This window comes from Bos grunniens, chromosome 4, assembly GCF_055505025.1.
Source record: "Bos grunniens cultivar Pamir isolate PY7600 chromosome 4, Bosgru_T2T1.0, whole genome shotgun sequence".
NCBI lineage: Eukaryota > Metazoa > Chordata > Mammalia > Artiodactyla > Bovidae > Bos > Bos grunniens.
This window is the reverse complement of record NC_141168.1, coordinates 100,529,509-100,553,621: the sequence shown is the minus strand read 5'-3', so window position 1 is coordinate 100,553,621 and position 24,113 is coordinate 100,529,509. Positions and strand designations below refer to the sequence as shown.

The 24,113-nt window shown below is 37.8% G+C and overlaps 1 protein-coding gene across 2 annotated transcripts in view; it reads right to left on the bottom strand.

Annotated features, from left to right (window-relative positions):
* The window catches only part of THSD7A (thrombospondin type 1 domain containing 7A), a 546,002-nt gene that overhangs the window by 268,162 nt on the left and 253,727 nt on the right, over nt 1–24,113 (bottom strand). For both annotated transcript variants that reach the window (XM_086397610.1, XM_086397611.1), the window contains exon 2: nt 8,856–9,687. In XM_086397610.1, the coding sequence (XP_086253736.1) occupies nt 8,856–9,670 (815 nt within the window). In that variant the 5' untranslated portion in view covers nt 9,671–9,687. The remainder of the gene's footprint in view (nt 1–8,855; nt 9,688–24,113) is intronic.

Genomic DNA, 24,113 nt, shown 5'->3' with positions numbered 1-24,113 from the left:
ATTGCTTCTATTGGATTTATACTTGCAACCAATTGCCTTTGTTGGGCAACACAATGAAACAAGGCATGTTTAGATGGAAGATATTTTCAAAAGTAGGTCCTACTTTGACTAAATGCTTTGTATTACATCTAGAAGATTCCATAGTTCTTCCTAAAATATATGCCTTTGAAATGTAGACCCAGGAACTGGTGAGCTGGGACAGCTAAAAGATTTCCAGAGGTCAGCGTGACCTATAGCCAAGGCTTAAATCTTAAGAGCTTTAAAGCTACGCTTGCTACAATCAAGAAATCTCTGCCTCCTATACCCTCTTATTCTCCACTTGACTTTTGACAACTTAACTCAGTCAGGAGATGAGGGGTTAGGGTTACACTTCCCCTGTGGTACATGGATGTGGAATTGGCTACTAAGGACTTTCCCCCTCTCCTCTTGTGGAGGGGCCATGCCCACCTAGCAGGACTGAGATACTCCAAAGGAAAAGATTCTTGAGTGGATCTTCCTGGATTGGGTTCTAATTAAAGGAATCTCCTTCCCACCTCTAAGTCCTAGATTCCTCCTTCCTTTACATCTGGAATTTTCACGTGGATACTTTTTCAATGCAATCCCTATCAAGCTACCAATGGTATTTTTCACAGAGCTAGAACAAGTAATTTCACAATTTGTACAGAAATACAAAAAATCTCCAATAGCCAAAGCAATCTTGAGAAAGAAGAATGGAACTGGAGGAATCAACCTGCCTGACTTCAGGCTCTACTACAAAGCCAGTCATCAAGACAGTATGGTACTGGCACAAAGACAGAAATATAGATCAATGGAACAAAATAGAAAGCCCAGAGATAAATCCACGCACATATGGACACCTTATCTTTGACAAAGGAGGCAAGAATATACAATGGATTAAAGACAATCTCTTTAACAAGTGGTGCTGGGAAAAGTGGTCAACCACTTGTAAAAGAATGAAACTAGAACACTTTCTAACACCATACACAAAAATAAACTCAAAATGGATTAAAGATCTCAATGTAAGACCAGAAACTATAAAACTCCTAGAGGAGAACATAGTAAAATACTCTGTGACATACATCACAGCAGGATCCTCTGTGACCCACCTCCAAGAATATTGGAAATAAAAGCAAAAATAAACAAATGGGACCTCATTAAAATTAAAGGCTTCTGCACAACAAAAAAAACTATATGCAAGGTAAAAAGACAGCCTTCAGAATGGGAGAAAATAATAGCAAATGAAGCAAATGACAAACAACTAATCTCAAAAATATACAAGCAACTCCTGCAGCTCAATATCAGAAAAATAAACGACCCAATCAAAAAATGGGCCAAAGAACTAAACAGACATTTCTCCAAAGAAGACATACAGATGGCTAACAAACACATGAAAAGATGCTCAACATTACTCATTATCAGAGAAATGCAAATCAAAACCACAATGAGGTACCATTTCACGCCAGTCAACTTCCTTTTTTTAATACTATAAACAAAAGTGATTATTTCTTTTATCAGTTTTTACTGGCTAATTTCAAGGCAGGAAATTAAAACCCTAACTCCTTACTCTCTTATTTAAGTTTAAAGAGAAGTCACATACTGCAATGGACTGAATGCTTGTGTCCCCCTAAAATTCATATGATGAAAACTTTAACCCTCCATGTGATTCTATGAGTTGGGATCTTGGGAGATAATCATGAAGATGGAGCTCTCATGAATGGCATTAGTGCCCTTATAAAGGAATCCTAGAGAGAGCTCTCTCCCGGATTCTGCCATGAGAAGATACAGTGAGAAGTTAGGAGCCTGCACACTGGAAGAGGACTCTTATCATATACCAGATTTGCTGATGCTTTGATCCTGGACTTCTCAGCCTCCAGAACTGTGAGAAAAAATCTTTTCTGTTATTTATAAGGCACCTAGTCTATGATACTTTGTTATGGCAGTCTGCATTGAGATGCATAACCTCACTTGGTAATAACTGCAATGGCATTCCATATGTGACATTCCTGCTAAGTTGCTTCAGTTATGTTCGACTCTTTGAGACCCTACGGGGTGTAGCCCACCAGGCTCCTCTGTCCATAGGATTCTCCGGGCAAGAAGACTGGAGTAGGTTGTGATGCCCTCCTCCAAGGGACCTTTCCAACCCAGGAGATCGAACCCATATCTCCTGTGTCTCTTGCATTTGCAGGCAGGTTCTTTACCACAAATGCCATCTTGAAAACCCTCTACATGTGGAATCACCATGATTTAAGTAGCCCTTTACTGGTGGGTTTTAGATTGTTTTTCTGTAACAAATCATGGTATAATGAGAGCTATACACATATTTACACACAGATGCATTTTTTTAAATTCTAGAAATAAAATCACTGCCAAAGAGAACATGTATTTTTAATTTTGACACATTTTATAAAATTATTTTCAAATACTTTTTACCAATTTTTTCCCCCACCAACAGTGTATAACAGGCTTTCTTTCCCTAATTAAATACTACTGGTGCTACACCAGCAAGTCTTAGGCTTCTATCCAAACAAAGGCCTTGTTTGTAGGACTGGCCATTAGCTGGCATCTGGTAATTTAACTTGTAAGCAGTTCCCTACACTGATATCAAATTTTCTCTAAATGATAAAACTGCTCTAAATTATAAAGTGGCTCTCAGTGACTAATTTGTTTGTCTAAGCAATTTGATTTATGGAGAACACTGTTTTCCCTCTGGGAGTTTGCAAGTTTTGTATATGCTAGGTAGAGAGTGCTTATGTGTTCAACTCCAATAAAAACTTGGGGGCACTGAGTGTGCTGGAGGGGCACAGGCTGAAACTCCTCAGAGACAGACCCTAGAAGCTTGCCTCTGGTTTCCTCTCATCTTCTCTGCATGCACATTTTCCTTGGCTAATTTTGCTCTGTCTCCTTTCACTGTAATAAATCTTACCCATGAATGCAGTTATATGCTGATTCCTGTGAGTCCTTTTAATGAATCACCAAACCTGGAGGCTATAATTCCTGGTACACTACCAAACATTTTTATTTGCTAATCTGACAGGTGAAAATGAGATGGAACAATGTTTTATACTTCTTAATTATGATTGAGGATTAGCATATTTTCTCTGACCTGATCCTGTCCTTTGCTGAATTTAATAGACATGATTTTTAGAGCAGTTTTAAGTTTACAGTAAAATTGAGTGAAAAACACACAAGAGTTGCCATATACCCTCTGCCTCGACACATGCATACCCTCACCCATTATCATCATCCCCCATCAGAGCGGTACTGATGAATCTACACTGACACGTCATTATCACCCACAACCTGTAGTGTATATTATGGCTCACTCTTGGTGTTGTACATTCGATGGGTTTGGATATTTGTCAATTGTCACAGTATTACATGATACTAATGAGTAGTTTTGTTGCCCTAAAAATTCTCTGTGACCTGCCTATATATTCTACCCTTCCATCTAACCCCTGGAACACTGATCTCTTTATTGTCTCCGTAGTTTTGCCATTTCCAGGATGCCATATAGTTGGAAGCATACACTATGCAGCCTCTTCAAATTGGCTTCTTTCACAAAGTAATATGCATTTAAGTTTCCTCCATGTGTTTTCATGGCTTGATAGTGTATTTCTTTTTAAGCACTGAAAAATACTCTGTTGTCTGAATGTAACACAGTTACTTTATCCATTCACCTACTGAAGGACAGCTTGGATGCCTGCAGATTTTGGTAATTATGAATAAAGCTGTTATACACATCCATGTGTAGATTTCTGTGTAGACATATGTTTTCCGTTCCTTTGGGTAAATACCAAGAAGCATAATCATTTGGTAAGAGTAGACTTAGTTTTGTAAGAAGCTGCCAATCTGTCTTCTGACATGGCTGTGCCGGTCTGTATTCCTGCCAGCAATGTAGGAAAGTTCCTGTTGCCCCACATCTTCACCGGCTTTTGGTGTTGCCCGTGCTTTGGACTTTGGCCATTCTAATATGTCTGTGGTGGTATCACATTACTGCTTTCATTTGCATCTCCTGGATGACATATGACTTGCAGCATCTTCTCATATGCTTATCTGCCATCTGTATATCTTCTTTGGTGAGGGGTTTGTTAAAGCTTTCCAGTGCATTTTTTAATCCAGTAATTTGTTTTCTTTCTGCTGACTGTTAAGAGTTCTTCATGTATTTTGGATAGCAGCCCTTTATCAAATGTGTCTTGCAGATGGTTTCCTCAGTGTGGTTTGTCTTTTCATTCTCTTGAACTTTTGGCTATTTCTACGTTAGATTTTGGACTTTTCCCCTAATGATTTATAGGAGTTCTTTAGCATTAAGAAAACTAGCTCTGTGTCAATTTTACATATCAAAAATTTTTTTTTTGGTTTATCTATTTGGATATTAATTGATAACAATTTTTCCTAAGCAAAGTTTTCTTTATTCCAATAAATAGTATGGATCAATCTTTTCCTGTATGCCCTCTGGATTCTGTGGCCTAAGGCATACTTCCTTATTTTAAGATTTTAACATTCCATCCTTTCTTCAAGTATTTAAAAATACAACATTTTTAAGTATTAAATGAACCTGGACTTTGTTTGGTATACAACTGAAAAGGGGATACAATTTTTCTGCCCTCCCCACTTCTTCTTTACATGGGGCAGCAATTGCCCACAAACAAAACAAACATTACATTGTATCTTTTCCCGCGAGCCTGGAAATGCTCCTTCCTCAAGGGTACCATGTTGTAGGGTTTTCAGGATCTTTTTTCTAGACTCTTTTCTGATCTGACTGTTCATGCACTAACATAAAATTGTTATTATTCAATGAATAAAATGATTGAATTATCTTGTGATATTAGTCTTTGCTCTCTACTTTGATTTTTCAGAATTTCCCTGGCTTCTACTTACTTTTCTCTTGTTTGTTTTACAGTAACACTGTAGGAACAGTTGATATATTTACTAGATGTTCTGGACAGGCACACATTTACTTTTGTACCTTTCCAAGTCTGGTACTCTGTGCAGAAACTTTATAAGTAGATTTATTTACATATTTTTTTACTATTGTAAATGGGATATTTTAGTACTTTGTTTCCATCATGTTTAGCTAATTGCAGTTTGCATCTATGAGATATATTGATTTTGGGATATTATCTTCGTGTCCATCCATCCTATTGAAGTATTTTATTGTTTATACTGTTTTTTTTTAAATTGGATATCTTGAGTTTTATAAAACATCTAGAAAAAAATCTTAATATTTCCACCTGCTTTCCAGTTTTCACTTCTTGCTCTTTTCAACTACATTGACTGGTACCAACAGATCAATGTTAACAGTGGAGATAATGTGCTGCCTTATCTTATTTTTCTCTACAAAGGAAATGCTTCTAGTGTTTCAGAATTGGGTATTATTCTGTTCTTTGGTTTGGTGCCTCTTTGTCTATCTCTCTTCATAAAATTGTTCTGTATTAGTTCTTCCACAAGAACATTATTTCAGTCTCCTCTAGCAGAATATTGGCCCTTTGCAATTTCAATCTGTGGATTAAAGCTTTTCAAGCTCAGGAAAGTCTTCGATTATATTTTGGGGGTTTTATCTTCTTTTGCTTTCCTTTTTTCTGATCTATTTTTTTTTTCTTGTTTTGAGGAATCCCATTATTTCATATAGGGGTCTCTTTTATTTTCAGATCCACCATCTTTTTTGTTTTTTTAAATTGGAGTTTACTTGATGTTCTTAAACTGTTTTCCATCTCACTGACACCTTGTACCATGGAATACCTTCTACTTACTGATGCATGCAATATAAATTTGACTTTCTTGTTTTATAATTCGTTTCTGAGCTGTGACAAATCAGTTTTAAAATTCTATTTTCTTGACTCTTCTTCGATCACTAAACTTCTGGTTTTGATTCAGAAGACCATATTTCCTTTAATATGTTTGGTTTCTTGAAAAGCTATTTGTTAATACTTTCCTAACAACTCTTTACCTAGGTTAAGACTCTATTCAGGCCCGGCTGGAAATCACAGGTTCACAAGGAAGCCCCTTATGTCATAGTGTGTGTAATGCTTTATAACTCTCTTCTACTGGTCATCAAAATTTTAATCCCCTAGTCTATCAAACTAATAGTCTTTTCTTAGCAATAATGGCATACTGAGTTTCCTCCAGTCCTTCTATTACGTCATTCTGTTTTCAAACAGAACCCAAGGGTGCTCCAACAGCACTCTCACTAACACAGTTCCTGCCATTGTAAGAGGTATCATGGACTTGGCACCTCAGAAATTTCAAGCTACTCTTAAAGATTTTAAGTGCTTACGAAAGATGTAAAAACATGATGTCCCTCTAATTGCCCTCTCTAATTATATCTAATTTCACTGCATTGGCCAAATCTTCTCTATCAATTATGGTTTGCGACTGTGATTGTTTCCCATTGTCATAAAAGACGGACTTTCATTCACGTCTTTCATCCTTATTGATTTTAGTCTGTTTGAAGCAGAAAGCAAATCTATCATCTTTAGCTTTGAAGTTCTAGCAGCAATTCTACTAAAATTTTTATTTGCGCTATGAACTGCTTGCCCAAGATTCTTAGATTTATTTAGCTAAGTTTATTTAGGTTTTGTAATAGGCCTTTTTAGCTTTACTAAATAACTTTTTATTCTTTTACATCATGAAACTGTTTCTGAATTTGATATAAGATGAAACACTTTAATCATCAAGTCTTGCACCTGTGGCCCTGTTCTTTGTTGGAGTTATCCATCTACTCTTCACACTTTATTAGCTTCACTGATATTGTGTAATGCGTGAGAAAAATATCTAATTGTTGTCTCTTCTTTACTAAAACTAACTCTCTTAACCAGAGATATTCATATAGTCTGTATAGTCTTCAAATAAGAGAAATATTATGAAGCAATTTGTTTTAACATAAAGTTTCATTTATAGCCTAGTATAAACTAAGTAAATTGTAACATACATGCAAGTGTCATTTTATTGGAATAGATATGATATGTCTAATGAAATAAGAACCTGACAGATCTACAGATTTTTAAATCTATTTACTTCCAAATAACTGGTTGGGAATATCAGGTTCCATGCAGTGTTAGCTACTATTCTAATTATACTTTTAATTCAGTAGTCAACATGAAATTAAATGTCTACAGTATATTAACCCAGTGACAGCAGGAGAAAACTCAAGTTGCCTTGGAGGCTCATTCAATTAAATGGTGGGAGCCAAATAACTAATACAACTAATACTTTAGGAAAAGAGATCAGGAAATCACCAAGAAAAGGTCAGTCAGAAAAGAAAAAACAGAGATTGAACTGAAAATGTACATGACAGCATCAGAGGTGAACACACACACACACACATAGGGGGTTATAGGGAACCTGAGTAATGAAGGCAGGAGAAGTATACTTTAGCAAGACCAGAAAAATAGTTGGACAAACACCTTCTGAATAGACAGAAAGAGCAAATTACTGTATGGCTGAAAGAAAATACTATTGTGTAAGTAAAAAACGGGAGTAGCAAATATCCTAAAAATAGTAACCAGAACAACACTATGATGAGAGAAATTGTCTCTCATCAATTGATGTATCAATTGTCTGTTTTCTCACTTATTTCAATTGTATCCTGCTTCAAAAAGGCTTTCGGTCAGCTTTCAAAATCCATAGACAGTAAAATCATTAGACAGGAAAGAATGAAGGAAAATAATCAGGATGAGAAGGAAAAGAAGCCAGTGGTGGGGTCGGGGAAGGGGGGTAGGTGAGGGGTGGTGGTTAGTGAATAATAGGCATGCCACACAGTCCTATTTATATTCTCAAGAGCCAAAGTAAACAGGAAAACGTGACCTATTACAAGATTTCCAGGGGCCATAAGGAAAACGATCCAGATGCTCACCAGAAGCACATGGATTGAGACTTCTGTGAAATTTATCTTATGTGTTTTTAATCAAGAGAACAGACTGTGTGATGGAGCAGATGACACTTTCAATGTCATTTCTACAATAAATATGATATAAAATTCTGAGTGATGTTACCATAATTTCTCTCAGTTCACTCCAAATCATAGTTGCGTAAATATTTCAGAAGAAGCAATTATGCAAATGATTCAGATAAGCCACTCCCAGATGGTCTGGCTTATCCAAGAGCAAAATTTAGAATATCCAGAGAACCTCATATCCTTCAGATAATCCTCAATGAATATTTTCACAAGAAATAAATCATACATGAGAAAGTCTTTCATAATACAGTCCTTGTTTACCCAGAGATAACTTGACAAATAATTTCTGTCTAGACAATGCAGCCAATTAATTACATGTTTTCTAAACTAAGCTACTCATGATTAAATAACTTCTACTTACCTTGTTTTCTGCTGGTTCCCCCTTTTCTTCTCTGGGGAAAGTTATTCCATTTTATAAAATGTGAAAGGAATTATTCTTACAAATAGCTCCCTGGGTGGTGGTTTAGATTTTGTTTATAGGGTAATTCTGAAAATGCTATAAACTTAGAAATTGCAAATGTGCCTTAGTCTCACTAAAATAAGTACCTGAATTGAACATTCCTAAACTCCAGCCCTTTATGTAAGTCTTTTTTTTTTTTTTTTCCCCTTATAGGTGTAAAACAGCATTGCTGACTTAAAGCAGCAGTATCATCTTATAGAGAATCTCCTAAGCTTTAGATTTTGACAGAAAAATTTAAATGAACTCTAGTGGTAGAGTGCCTAAGTATGAACAAAACAAAAATAACTTCAGGAAACCCACAAACATATAAGTTCCTTAAAATGAAAAATGACCCCCTTGGGGGTGGCTTCCCCTAGGTGGACACACAGACGAATTTCAGGACTTCCAACCACAGGTCTCAAATACTCTCTAACGCGTGGTCTTGACAGAGAGATACCTTACCTCAAATCCGCAGCTTTCCCTGTCTTGTTCGTGCACATAACCTCTCTGGTCTGGTATCCAATCTGGATGTCCCAGTATTTGTTCTCTTGGCGGTTCTGCCTGTTTCTGTTTCTCTTCTTCTTGATCAGTTCACGGGCCTCTGGATCCTTTACCCCTTTCCCTCGGTCCTTGTCCCGCTCTTTACTCTTCGCCCGTCTCCTGGCCTGTCTCACTTGTCTCGAGTGGGGCATCGAGCACGTGCTCCAGGGCCCCACCTGCAAGCTGTACATGCGCTCCTCGGCCTCGCAGGGGCCAGACTGGCACACCTGAAACTCCGTCAGGTTCGGGCACCCCGAGCCGCCGAACTGGGGGGGCGCCACCACGTGACGCGTCCGGTGCTGGAGCCCGCTGCCGCACGTCTTGGAGCATTCCGACCAGGCGGAAAACTCGGACACGATGCAGTCCTGCCGGCAGGGGATGAGGCAGGCCTGCTCCAGGAGCGGCTTGGGCTCGAAGTACTCACAGATGATATCCTCCGCAGGGACATCTTTCTCTTTCTCGATGCACGTTATCTCCCGCACCTGAATGCCTTCCTCTCCCTTAACGCACTCCAGGGGTTTCTCCAGGCTTTTTGAAATCACCGGCTGACACTGATTCCACGGGCCCAGCCTCCAGTCATACAACTCTTTGTGCCAGTCACAGACTTTGAAACAATTCTGCTGGTTACTGGGTCTCTCGGCTGGCTTGCAGTTTGTATGCAACGTTGTCCATCCTTCCACATGTGCACACCACACAGCCCGGGTCTGAATGCCTCCTGGGCCACATCCGTCTCCCATGCATCGGCCCCACGGACCTAAAAAAAATACAAGAGTTAACAGCGCTACTAGAAGAAAACCACAAATTACTTCACGTTCCAGAAAGACACTTCAAGATCTAGAACGTTAACTTCCCTGGAGTATGGTAAAGTAGGTCTCTTTACAGGGCTGTTGGAAAGTAATGATCTACACTTTATTCTTGCGGAAGGTGAACTGTGCCACAAAATTTATATAAGGGAACTGCTGGGACAGGTTAACTTTGAGTCCTTTTGGGATTACTGAAAACTTAATTTTATGCATTGTCTTAATGTGAGGTAGAAGAGAACCCTTGCTCATAAAGGTCACCAGAAACTCGTCACAGTGAAAACCTGTTCCCCTTGCCTTACATCCATCACATGCATTTCAGGAACTGGCAAAGAAAATGACAGCTTATGAAGAACCATGTCTCCTGCAGGCTTTTTTTTTTTTTTTCTGAGCAATTAACTATTTTGTACAATGTGTTCTCTTCTCCCTCATTTTCCATTGCTCTACTTCCTATGACCTCAAGAATCTATTAGTTGTACACATGTGTTGGCAGAAGTGTTCTCTTTCTGGTAACCAAAACTGGGAGTGAAGAATCTTCATTTTATAGCACATTCTGCCTTTAAGTTTACCAAAAAAATTTTTCTTTCTCATCTCCACAGTAAAATGTACAGATGGACAAGAGAATAAAAATTTAACTAAAAGACTTTTTGTAATTTTCTGCATCTTAAAGGGTGACTTCGCATTTTATTAATGTATTCATTTCCTAAATACGAATTATGTGGTGACATTATGAAGCAATTTTATGGAATACTTAAGTCAGAGGATTTAATATGAGTTGTGGGCTCTTAACCTTAGAATCCTTCTTATCATAGATTAAAATCAACTTATATTTGCATATATCATTTGTTTTTTAAAGATAGGATTCTCAGGGCTTTAACAGACAAATATCAATTTATGTAATTGAGATCACATTATTTTGGAATTTTAAAGAAATGTAAAAATCATATAATCACATTATTTTCAAAATCCATCTATGGCATCTGAGGAACTATTTGATGTAGACTAGACCATTCAGGTAAGACCTAAATCAAATTCCTTATGACTATACAGTGGAAGTGAGAAATAGATTTAAGGGACTAGATCTGATAGACAGAGTGCCTGATGAACTATGGATGGAGGTTCGTGACACTGTACTGGAGACAGAGAGCAAGACCATCCCCACGAAAAAGAAATGCAAAACAGCAAAATGGCTGTCTGAGGAGGCCTTACAAATAGCTGTGAAAAGTAGAGACGCGAAAAGCAAAGGAGAAAGGAAAGATATACTCATTCGAATGCAGAGTTCCAAAGAATAGCAAGGAGAGATAAGAAAGCCTTCCTTAGTCATCAGTGCAAAGAAATAGAGGAAAACAATAGAATGGGAAAGACTAGAGATCTCTTCAATAAAATTAGAGATACCAAGGGAACATTTCATGCAAAGATGGGCTCAATAAAGGACAGAAATGGTATGGACCTAACAGAAGTATAAGATATTAAGAAGAGGTGGCAAGAATACACAGAAGAACTGTACAAAAAAGATCTTCATGACCCAGATAATCACGAAGGTGTGATTACTCACACTCACCTAGAGCCAGACATCCTGGAATGTGATGTCAGGTGGGCCTTAGGAAGCATCACTATGAACAAAGCTAGTGGAGGTGAAGGAATTCAAGTGGAGCTATTTCAAATCCTGAAAGATGATGCTGTGAAAGTGCTACACTCAATATGCCAGCAAATTTGGAAAACTCAGCAGTGGCCACAGGACTGGAAAAAGTCAGCTTTCATTCCAATCCCAAAGAAAAAACAATGCCAAAGAATGCTCAAACTACCGCACAATTGCACTCATCCCAGACGCTAGTAAAGTAATGCTCAAAATTCTCCAAGCCAGGCTACAACAATACATGAACCATGAACTTCCAGATGTTAAAACTGGTTTTAGAAAAGGCAGAGGAACCAGAGATCAAATTGCCAACATCCGCTGGATCATGGAAAAAGCAAGAGAAGAACATGTTCCAGAGGAACATCTGTTTCTGCTTTATTGACTATGCCAAGGCCTTTGACTGTGTGGATCACAATAAACAGTGGCAAATTCTTCAAGAGATGGGAATACCAGACCACCTGACCTGCCTCTTGAGAAGCCTATATGCAGGTCAGGAAGCAACAGAACTAGACGTGGAACAACAGACTGGTTCCAAAGAGGAAAAGGAGTACATCAAGGCTTTATACTGTCACCCTGCTTATTTAACTTATATGCAGAGTACATCATGAGAAATGCTGGGCTAGAGGAAGCAGAAGGTGGAATCAGGATTGCCGGGGGAAATATCAATAATCTCAGATATGCAGATGACACCACCCTTATGGCATAAAGTGAAGAAGAACTAAAGAGCCTCTTGATGAAAGTGAAAGAGGAGACTGAAAAGTTGGCTTAAAGCTCAGCATTCAGAAAACTAAGATCATGGCATCCAGTTCCATCACTTCATGGCAAACCAATGGGGAGACAGTGGAAACAGTGTCAGACTTTATTTTTGGGGGGCTCCAAAATCACTGCAGATGGTGACTGCAGCCATGAAATTAAAAGACACTTGCTTCTTAGAAGAAAAGTTATGATCAACCTAGACAGCATATTAAGAAGCAGAGGCATTACTTTAGCAACAAAGTCTGTCTAGTCAAGGCTATAGTTTTTCCAGTGGTCATGTATGGATGTGAGAGTTGGACTATGAAGAAAGCTGAATGCCGAAGAATTGATGCTTTTGAACTGTGGTGTTGGAGAAGACTCTTGAGAGTCCCTTGGACTGCAAGGAGATCCAACCAGTCCATCCTAAAGGACATGAGTCCTGGGTGTTCATTGGAGGGACTAATGTTGAAGCTGAAACTCCAGTACTTTGGCCACCTGATGCAGAGAGCTGACTCATTGGAAAAGACCCTGATGCTGGGAAAGATTGAGGGAAGGAGGAGAAGGGGACAACAGAGGATGAGATGGTTGGATGGCATCACCGACTCAATGGATATGGGTTTGGGTGAACTCCGGGAGTTAGTGAGGGACAGAGAGGCCTGGCATGCTACAGTTCATGGGGTCACAAAGACTCGGACACGACTGAGCGACTGAACTGAATTGAACTGAGAGCATCTTCAGTAGGTTTTGTGGGAAGGGGACAGGCAGCATACAGGGTTGGACTCCCGGGTCACTCAGCCCCACCCCACTGTCCTCCTTCCTCATGGCTTCTTCCCTAAGAAAAGCTCCATTATTATCATTCACTTTTATACATGTTGAGATTATATATATGTATGTTTGAGAAGAGACTTCTGTCTGAAAAGTAAAAAACCACTAAACTAGGCTAGCACGTTCACTCTATGGATGAAGAAAACAGTGCCAAGGAGGAGTCACTTGCCAAGGTCACATCTTAAATGAATAAGTAAACCATCTTGGATTTCAGATTCCAGTTCTGACTTTTATTTTTATGATTTATCCTAGATTTTAGAGCTTGAGACTTAAATACTCCGGTACAAAAATAATCTACAAAGAATGAGATATGAAGAATGTGCTTCTATTTAAACATTTAATTTTGTTTAACTAGGAGGATGTTTACAACTTGGGAAGATGTTAGCTTCATTACAAATGGAATAGTGGAGTTGTAAATAGAAAAGAGATTGACTGAAAACATTATGCTAACTAATCACAGTTGCATGAAAATAAGAATTTGATATGTGGCATACCCATATCATTACTTTATCAACTTCATATACATATGTAATAAGGGGTTTAAGTTCAGTTCAGTTCAGTTGCTCAGTCCTGTCCAACTCTTTGCGACCCCATGAATCGCAGCACGCCAGGCCTCCCTGTCCATCACCAACTCCCGGAGTTCACTCAGACTCACGTCCATCGAGTCAGTGATGCCATCCAGCCATCTCATCCTCTGTCGTCCCCTTCTCCTCCTGCCCCTAATCCCTCCCAGCATCAGAGTCTTTTCCAATGAGTCAACTCTTCGCATGAGGTGGCCAAAGTACTGGAGTTTCAGCTTTAGCATCATTCCTTCCAAAGAAATCCCAGGGCTGATCTCCTTCAGAATGGACTGGTTGGATCTCCTTGCAGTCCAAGGGACTCTCAAGAGTCTTTTCCAACACCAGAGTTCAAAAGCATCAATTCTTCGGCGCTCAGCTTTCTTCACAGTCCACCTCTCACATCCATACATGACCATTGGAAAAACCATAGCCTTGACTAGACAGACCTTTGTTGGCAAAGTAATGTCTCTGCTTTTGAATATGCTATCTAGGTTGGTCATAACTTTCCTTCCAAGGAGTAAGTGTCTTTTAATTTCATGGCTGCAGTTACCATCTGCAGTGATTTTGGAGCCCCCCAAAATAAAGTCTGACACAGTTTCCACTGTTTCCCCATCTATTTCCCATGAAGTGATGGGACCGGATGCCATGATCTTCGTTTTCTGAATGTTGAGCTTTAAGCCAACTTTTTCACTGTCCACTTTCACTTTCATCAAGAGGCTTTTTAGTTCCTCTTCACTTTCTGCCATAAGGGTGGTATCATTTGCATATCTGAGGTTATTGATATTTCTCCCGGCAATCTTGATTCCAGCTTGTGTTTCTTCCAGTCCAGAGTTAAAATACATTTATTGGAAACAGTCCTCCCACAGTACTGATGTCAAAACTTTATGAGCCAAGAAGGTCAATGAATCTATTACATTTTTAAACATAGACTACCTGATAGTATTTTAATATTACTTTCAACTTATCAAAGGAAAATACGTATTTAGAAATCTGTTGATGTTCGCTTAGAGATTTTCTAAATAACCAGTTTGAGAATCAGAATATGGGACTCTTCTCAAGGGAACATAGTGATATATATATATATATATATATATATGTATATATATATAATTTTAGTTACTTACATACATCTTTGCTATCTACTCATTTTCCTTATTGTACCCGAACAACAGTAATCTTTATTTCTCAACCTAAACACAGCACATAAAGACACATTTATATTGGACCATCAAGTTATGAGTTAAGTTCAGTTCAGTCGCATAGTCATGTCCGACTCTTTGCGACCCCATGAATTGCAGCACGCCAGGCCTCCCTGGTGTGCCATGATCTTCATTTTCTGAATGTTGAGCTTTAAGCTAACTTTTTCACTCTCCAGTTTCACTTTCATCAAGAGCCTTTTTAGTTCCTCTTCACTTTCGGCCATAAGGGTGGTGTCATCTGCATAGCTGAGGTTATTGATATTTCTCCCGGCAATCTTGATTCCAGCCTGTGCTTCTTCCACCCCAGCGTTTCTCATGAAGTACTCTGCATATAATTTAAATAAGCAGGGTGACAATATACAGCCTTGATGTACTCCTTTTCCTATTTGGAACCAGTCTGTTGCATGTCCAGTTCTAACTGTTGCTTCCTGACCTGCATATAGGTTTCTCAAGAGGCAGGTCAGGTGGTCTGGTATTCCCATGTCTTTCAGAATTTCCCACAGTTTATTGTGATCTACACAGTCAAAATGAGTTACATACCATTAAATCTAAATTTCAAAATGTATGAGTCTTGAACTAACTCAAAGTATAAAACCCAGGTATAATTCAGGAGAACTTCTTAATAATTCATTGTTTTTTAATTCTTGATATAAATATGAAATTAGAATGAATAGACCAAATCAGATTAGGACTATTAAGAAGTTAGTCTTTTATCCTCCTAGTAAAAATAGAAGTTACAGATTTGCCACTTAAGAATATTTCATTGTACTCCTTAGGTAGGTTGTACTACTACTAATGGGTATGCTTCAACTAATTGATGAAAGTATTTTATTAAGACATCTGATTATACAAAATGTTAACTGGCTTTAAGTTTGTATGTGATTATTGAGTAAGCAAACACACTTACTAAAAAACAAACCATCTCAACTTAGGAAGCAGAAATACACACTACTAGTTAACTATTAAGTTTGAAAGTTACTCTAGATAAATAAAGATGGGTAAAGCTCTGCATGTTTCTCACATCATGTTTACTACAGTTTCAGTTAATTTACTAAATAATAGTTTGACAATATCTGTTTATCACATTAGACTGGTTCTATGGCTCCTTAACAATAGAACTCTGCATATTTTTGTCAAATTTGGCTTGATCATATCTCTTTAATTTTCATGGCTGGCTCCTGAATGAATGTCCTCAATGATTTTGTTCAGGAAAGAGAGACTTTGTTTTGTAGATCTTTTTATTCAAGGCATTAGTTACATGCTTAGAGCTTCCCAGGTGGTGCCAGTGGTAAAAAACCCACTTGCCAACGTAGGAGACTTAAGAGACACGGATTCAGTCCCTGGGTCGGGAAGATCCCCTAGAGGAGGACAAGGTGACCCACTGAAGTATTCTTGCCTGGAGAATCCTATAGACAGAGGAGCCTGGTGAGCTATAGTCCAAAGCACTACAAAGAGTTGAACATGACTGAAATGACTTAGCATTACACGTTCAATATCAATGCCAACAGGAAAAAAATTGAGTTCAAGGAAATGTCTACACTATTTCATACATACTGATAATGAATAAGTATTTCTAAAGTTTACTTAGAAAACTAGAAAGAGCATATATTCTATATACAAATTCAATTTTCATTCCAAAAATAGTATCATAGATTCCTATTAATCATTTAGTTATAGATAACATTGTTGGGTTTATTTTATTCCCAGTATATTTACACTGAGAACTAGGAGATACCCCAAGAAAATTCTAGAGATCTATAAAAATACTCACTAGGCTAAAGGAAAATAAATGCATGAGGGCACCAGTGTAAGTAGAGGTGGCAATGTAATCACAATTGAACTTAAGTAAAGCTCATTCACTTTGCAGGCTATCTTACCTGTTTTATTATCTTCTCATTGCACCTTGGGTATTACATTTGTGTCCAATTGAAAAACCACATCTTCACCAATGTATTCCTGATAAAGAGCTATCTACCTCTGTCCTCCACATACTATTAAAATAATCACACATTGAATAGAAAGGGGACCACATCTAAGATTGTTCTTGGCAGCTAAGAACTGTCAGCCCAGTTAGCTACCATGTTTGAAGAACTACAAATATTTTGAAGTGCAATTTGAAAGCACAACATTCAAATTCTATCCAGGAGAACATGAAGTTGTCTCCCAAATACAATATGAGAATGTGATATTTTTAATTCATATGTCTCTGCATAAATATTAAATTGTAGCTCCACATCTTATGTGATTAAGAGTGGGAAATGGTGGTGTTGGAAATGTTGTGTTTGTGTATCAGGATGTTTGGTTTTTTATTTTTTAACAAGAGTAGAAAGAATTTACATTGGTTTGAAACTTGCTTCATTTATTGTTCTTATTCATGATTATATTCAGAGAACTAGGAATCTAATTGTACAAAATAAAAAGTAGGTAGCTTTTTACTTAAGGGCTTGGATAATATTCCTTTATGAATGGAAATGTATTCCTGCATACAGATTTATAGGACTGTGTTCATTCAGTATCATGCAAAGTGCTTTTACGATGCAGGTCAATAAATATATGTAGAAAACTTAGCTTGACAGATTTTATGTAAATTGAGAAAAAAACACTGGATGTCTTATTCCAGCAAAAAGAAGTTTCAACAACTGTTTACATATACAAAATATTTATGTAATTGTTGGATTCACAATCCAAATATTTTCACTTGGAACTGATGCAAAATTATGCAAAATTGTTACAACAACTTTAAATGAATTCTATGTGGCTTAGTTTTCCACTGGCTAGGGCTTTAAATATGATTCTTAACTAACTTTCAAAAAATGTTTATAAAATAACGAATTTATTTTTATTCCTGCTAAAGAGGATTGCATAGCATGCCTATTCTCTTCATGTCATTCAAAACTCTCTCTTTATTTCAGTCTATAAAAGACAGTCTTTTAAATTTAAAATTAGTATGTTGCCCACCATATTCAACACGGACTCCTTCTAAGGTTGTTTTTTTTATATGTCAAGGGCATGAGAACAATAAAAGGTTGAGTCTATAAAAGGCCACATTATTGACAGGTGGCTAGCAACTGTTCCAAAGAGCCGTATAAAAGATAAACACTATAAAAGGAGCATAAGAAAATTATGCAAACTACTTTCTGTCCTTGTTTGCTATAAAACTCTCAAATGAGCCAGTTTCTTGTTTGACTAAATACATTTGCATCCTTCAGATGAGATGGTGCATTTTCCCCTCCTGGATCTGCTTATGGAAGAGCACGTCCTAGTTTATCAAGAGCAAGGAGTGCACAGCTTTGTAATATACTGTATTCTGTCTCATGATTTATGCACCGTATTTTATTTTTGAAATATAAAAGTCACAGAATTAAAAAAGAAATTCTATTTGTTTATACTTGAGTTAAATACATAGGGAAGAATAACTAGAAATGACTGCTAATTATCAGAAAATTCTTTATAACTCCCATAAATTAAAGGTAACTAGTCTTCATATTTTGCTATCATTCTATTAGGCAATTAAAAATATATTTAAATAAATTTAAGGTCATGCTATAAGTTGTTTTATAATCTGCTATTTTTACTTTACAATCTGCTATAAAAGTCACTCTGTTTCAATAGATGGTGGGCAGGCTCAGGTACACACACACACATACACATACACACAGAAATACAAAGACTGATCCTACTAAACACTTAAAGTCAGATACTCTTCATATTTGCCCAGTTAGATTTATACTCTGGTTGTGTGGCAAGTTGTATCAATTTACAGTGATTTATCTAATTGATATTCTATTTGTGGAAATTTAAGTTTTTTAAAAAATTGTTCCAAACTATAAGAATGTTACAATAAACATTCACTGTTTTATATTGGTCAGGGAATTTAGTCAAAAGGTTTTCAAATTTTCAAGCTTTTGATACATCAGTATTGCAGATGTGTCCACCCAAATGTACCAGTTTGTCCTCCAGACAGCCATTTACGAATATACACTTTTTCCTGATAATTTACAGACTGGTATTTTTTTTTAATCTGGGCTTCTACTGGGGGAATGTTATGTGCTTATTTCCTCAGAGTCCATCCTTTGACTATTTTAACATACAGATAGTCTTTATTCCCTTAAATCCAATCCTTTGTGTACTGTGGTCGACGAAAGACCTCAAAACTTTTGAGGAATTCTAGTGTCTTTCCTTTTTTCCAACACTGAAAAATAATTTTGCTTATTCTGTATTGATTTGGTCATTTCAAGGGATTTTTTTCCCGTGGATAGAAGCCAACATGTGATCTTAAATGTCCGTCTTGAAATAATCCCATAGATTGGTAAATTCAAATGCCTGGCATATCATGCCACTCTATATTATACTAATTGACTTAATTCTAAGTATGCACTCTGTCAAGAGGACCCCTTTGTGTACATTTATGAGCATAAACAATTAAATGTTGAATATTTACTGACCTAAAACTGATTAAATTTCCCTTTTAAAGGAAAAAAATAGGAGCGCTCATAACTTTTTTGATTTGAGTTTTAATTTCATTTTAATTTAAAATATAGCTCTCAAATGATAAATCAGTTTGGTGGATAAGGAAAGATCACTGTGAAGTCAAGCTGAGCTTTCATCTTCAATAAGTAATTAAACTTTAATAAGAAGTTATATAAGAGTATCAAATTAAGTGTACAAAAATTAGAACAAGCTCTTTAAATCTGATGAGACAATGAATGATGAATCAGTGACTAGGAAAGCTGATTTCACAGTTACCAAATATAGCAATCTATTTTCAGGCCCTATCAATTTGATCTCTCTTATGAAAATTACTTAACCTCTTTGAATCTTGATTTCTTCCCTTTGTAAAACATAATATAATATGTACCATGTCATTAACTTCCATCGTCTCATATCACTATTGGAAATAATAAGAACCCACATTATGAGAAAAATTTGTGAAAGTTGTGAAATGCTTTTTTCTCACACAGAAAGAATTCATTTTTGTGTGACAATCTTTTAAATTCTGCATGCATCAGAGATGATTTCTTTAGGCTAGACTCCATGAAAGGCCATTGACCCATGATCTCCCTGGAAGCAGTTTCTCAGCACCAGTCACTATTTAGAAAATTGCAGGCCTGGCTGGTGTTAACCACAGACATATAAGAGACTCAGTCAGAGCTTCCCAGCTAAGCTGCTTCCAGATTTCATGGAAATTTGAAACTGGAATTTGAAACATGGAAACTAAGATAATTTTATTGATTATAATCAGCTAAATTTTGAGGCAATTTTAGTATGTAGTAATAGATATTACTATTTTATTATGTAGTAATAGATATCTAACACAGACTATGGTCCTGAAAGACGTATGCTGCCATAACCAAAAATCCAAAACCTGGGAATGGAATACTGGAACCAGGCAGTGGCCAGGGTTAAAAGGGAAATGAGGAAAGTGTTAGGAAAAGCCAAAGGTGCTTTTAAAAAAAGGCTGTTGGAAGAAGCCTAATGGCAGCTGCCAGTAAGAAAAAGAAGAGAGAAGATCTCAAAAGAAGATATACAGATGGCCAAGATGCACATAAAGAAATGTGCAACATCACTAATTCTAAGAGAAATGCAAATCAAAACTATAATGAGGTACCATCTCACAGCAATCAGAACCATCACCAAAAAAATCCACAAACAATAAATGCGGGAGAGAGTGCGGAGAAAAGTGAACCCTCCTACAAGTGAATGTAAACTTGTTCTGTTACTATGGAGAATAGTGTGGACATTCCTTAAAAAGATAGAAATAGAACTACCATCAGTTCAGTTCAGTTCAGTCACTCAGTCATATCCGACTCTTTGCGACCCCATGAATTGCAGCACACCAGGCCTCCCTGTCCATCACCAACTCCCTAAGTCTACTCAAACTCATGTCCTTCAAGTAGGTGATGCCATCCAGCCCACTCATCCTCTGTACCCTTCTCCTCCTGCCACCAATCCCTCCCAGCATCAGAGTCTTTTCCAATGAGTCAACTCTTCACATGAGGTGGCCAAAGTATTGGAGTTTCAGCTTCAACATCAGTCCTTTCAATGAACACCCAGGACTGATCTCCTTTAGGATGGACTGGTTGGACCTCCTTGCAGTCCAAGGAATTCTCAAGAGTCTTCTCCAACACCACAGTTCAAAAGCCTCAATTCTTCGGCACTCAGCTTTCTTCACAGTCCAACTCTCACATCCATACGTGACCACTAGAAAAACCATAGCCTTGACTAGACGGACCTTTGTTGGCAAAGTAATGTCTCTGCTTTTCAATGTGCTATCTAGGTTGGTCATAACTTTCCTTCCAAGGAGTAAGCGTCTTTTAATTTCATGGCTGCAGTCACCATCTGCAGTGATTTTGGAGCCCCCAAAAATAAAGTCAGCCACTGTTTCCCCATCTATTTCCCATGAAGTTATAGGACCAGATGCCATGATTTTCATTTTCTGAATGTTGAGCTTTAAGCCAACTTTTTCACTCTCCACTTTCACTTTCATCAAGAGGCTCTTTAGTTTCTCTTCTCTTTTTGCCATAAGGGTGGTGTCATCTGCATAGCTGAGGTTATTGATATTTCTCCCGGCAATCTTGATTCCAGTTTGTGCTTCTTCCAGCCCAGCGTTTCTCATGATGTACTCTGCACAGAAGTTAAATAAGCAGGGTGACAATATACAGCCTTGACGTACTCCTTTTCCTCTTTGGAACCAGTCTGTTTTTCCATGTCCGGTTCTAACCGTTGCTCCTGACTTGCATATAGGTTTCTCAAGAGGCAGGTCAGGTGGTCTGGTATTCCCATCTCTTGAAGAATTTTCCACAGTTTATTGTGATCCACACAGTCAAAGGCTTTGGCAGAGTCAATAAAGCAGAAATCCCATATGACCTAGCAATTCCACTACCAGGCATATACATGGAGAAAACTTTAATTTTAAACAGATATATATGTACCTCCAATGTTCATTGCAGTACTATTTATAATAGCCAGAACCTGGAAGCAATCTAAATGTTCATCAACAGAGGAACAGTAAAGAAGATGTGGTAATATATGCAATGGAATACTATTCAACCATAAAAAATGAAGTAAGGCCATTTGCAACAACATGATGGACCTAGAGATTGCCATGCTGAGTGAAGTAGGTTAGAAAGGGAAAGACAAATATCATATGATATCACTTAAATGTGGGATATAAAAAAAAATGGTTCAAATGAACTTATTTACAAAACAGAAACAGAGTCACAGATATAGAAAACTTATGTTTACCAAGGGAGAAAGTGGGGGGAGGGATAAATTGAGAGATTGGGTTTGACATATGCACGCTACTATATATAAAATAGGTAACTAATAAGGACCTATTGTATAGCAAGGGTACTCTGCTCAATATTCTGTAATGGCCTATATGGGACAAGAATCTATAAAAGAGTAGATACATGTGTATGTATAATGGATTCGCTTTGCTCATTAACAAACTAACAATGTTGTAAAGCAACTATACTCCAATAAAGATTTAAAAAATAAAGAGTGAGAATCCTATGGAGATTGAGGAAAGGGGATTTTTATATCATGACAGAGAGTTAAAGCAATATTGTCACCTGCAGTAATGTAAAGTAGAAAATACACCTTATGAACTGGGCAATCTAAGATTCCCAGTCAGAGTGTTGAGGGTGCCACCTGTGTGTGTGTGTTGTTTTTTTTTTTTTTAGGATATATCTAATTGTCACTTCCTAGTCACCAAATCCAACTAGCAATGTCATGAATACAGTGGTATTCACTTCATGGGAAATAAATGGGGAAATAATGGAAACAGTGAGAGACTTTATTTTTGGGGGCTCCAAAGTCACTGCATATGGTGATTGCAGCCATGAAATTAAAAGACACTTGCTCCTTGGAAGAAAAGCTATGACCAACCTAGACAGCATATTAAAAAGCAGAGACATTACTTTGCCAACAAAAGTCCATCTAGTCAAAGCTATGGTTTTTCCAGCAGTCATGCATAGATGTGAGAGTTGGACTACAAAGAAAGTCTTGAGCACTGAAGAATTGATGCTTTTGAACTATGGTGTTGGATAAAACCCTTGAGAGTCCCTTGGACAGCAAGGAGATCCAACCAGTCCATCCTAAAGGAAATCAGTCCTGAATATTCATTGGAAGGACTGATGTTGAAGCTGAAATTCCAATACTTTGGCCACCTGATGCAAAGAACTGACTCACTGGAAAAGACCCCGATGCTGGGAAAGATTGAAGGCAGGAGGAGAAGGGGATGACAGAGAATGAGATGGTTGAATGGCATCACCAACTCGACATGAGTTTGAGTAAGGTCCAGGAGTTGGTGATGGACAGGGAAGCCTGGTGTCACAAAGAGTCGGACATGACTGAGCGACTGAACTAAACTGAGTGGGATTTTCTTTTCGACAAATGCATAAATGTTGTCTCCAGGATGAGGGAGTGATTGTGTCTGCTATATAGACTCAAGTAAAAGCAAAGAGCCTTTGATTCATTTTACTAATGAGAATTGAGGAAAACACCTTTTTTAGATCAGTATCTGCCTACCAAGGTCCTGTTTATTTGTCGTAGTTTAAATAGCACATCTCTCATACCATCTGCAAATAGGCCTAACACGTGGTTAAGTTTAGAGCAACTTGCTGTCATCTTCTACAATCCATTCAGTTCTACCTTTTTTTTAGAAACACAACAGGCCAATTAGGCAGGAATATGATGTGGACCATGTCTCCGGTGTCTTTTGAATGTTTACTACTACTACTACTACTACTAAGTCACTTCAGTCGTGTCCGACTCTGTGCGACCCCATAGACGGCAGCCCATCAGGCTCCCCAGTCCCTGGGATTCTCCAGGCAAGAACACTGGAGTGGGTTGCCATTTCCTTCTCCAATGCATGAAAGTGAAAAGGGAAAGTGAAGTCGCTCAGTCGTGTCCGACTCTTAGCCACCCCATGGACTGCAGCCTACCAGGCTCCTCCATCCATGGGATTTTCCAGGCAAGAGTACTGGAGTGGGGTGCCATCGCCTTCTCCATCTGAATGTTTAACATGGCACTAATTTCTCCAAGGATGTTAGATAACATAAAATGCCTCACTTCCTACCTACAGTTCATCTCAATCTTTCAGATAGTCAGAGTCTTAGTAACTCTCAATAGTAAGCTACTGTATGTCAGCCTAGCAGGTGATATCACAAAGCAGGTGATTTTTTGATATCACAAAATAAATATTCTCTTGCCCCTTTTGCCAATTGGTCAAGAATGACCCCATGATCGGTAACTCTCTCCCAATGTCAAGTTGTTCATGAGTGGGTGCCAAGTGGGTTTCTACATGCATCTTAGGGAAGCTCTGGGAAATCAGGCTGCTCAGCTGTTGGTGAGTTGAAGTCACACATATCTAGTTAAAGTTGTGCATAATTTGAAGTCACAGGAGTAACTAGAGGTGGAGG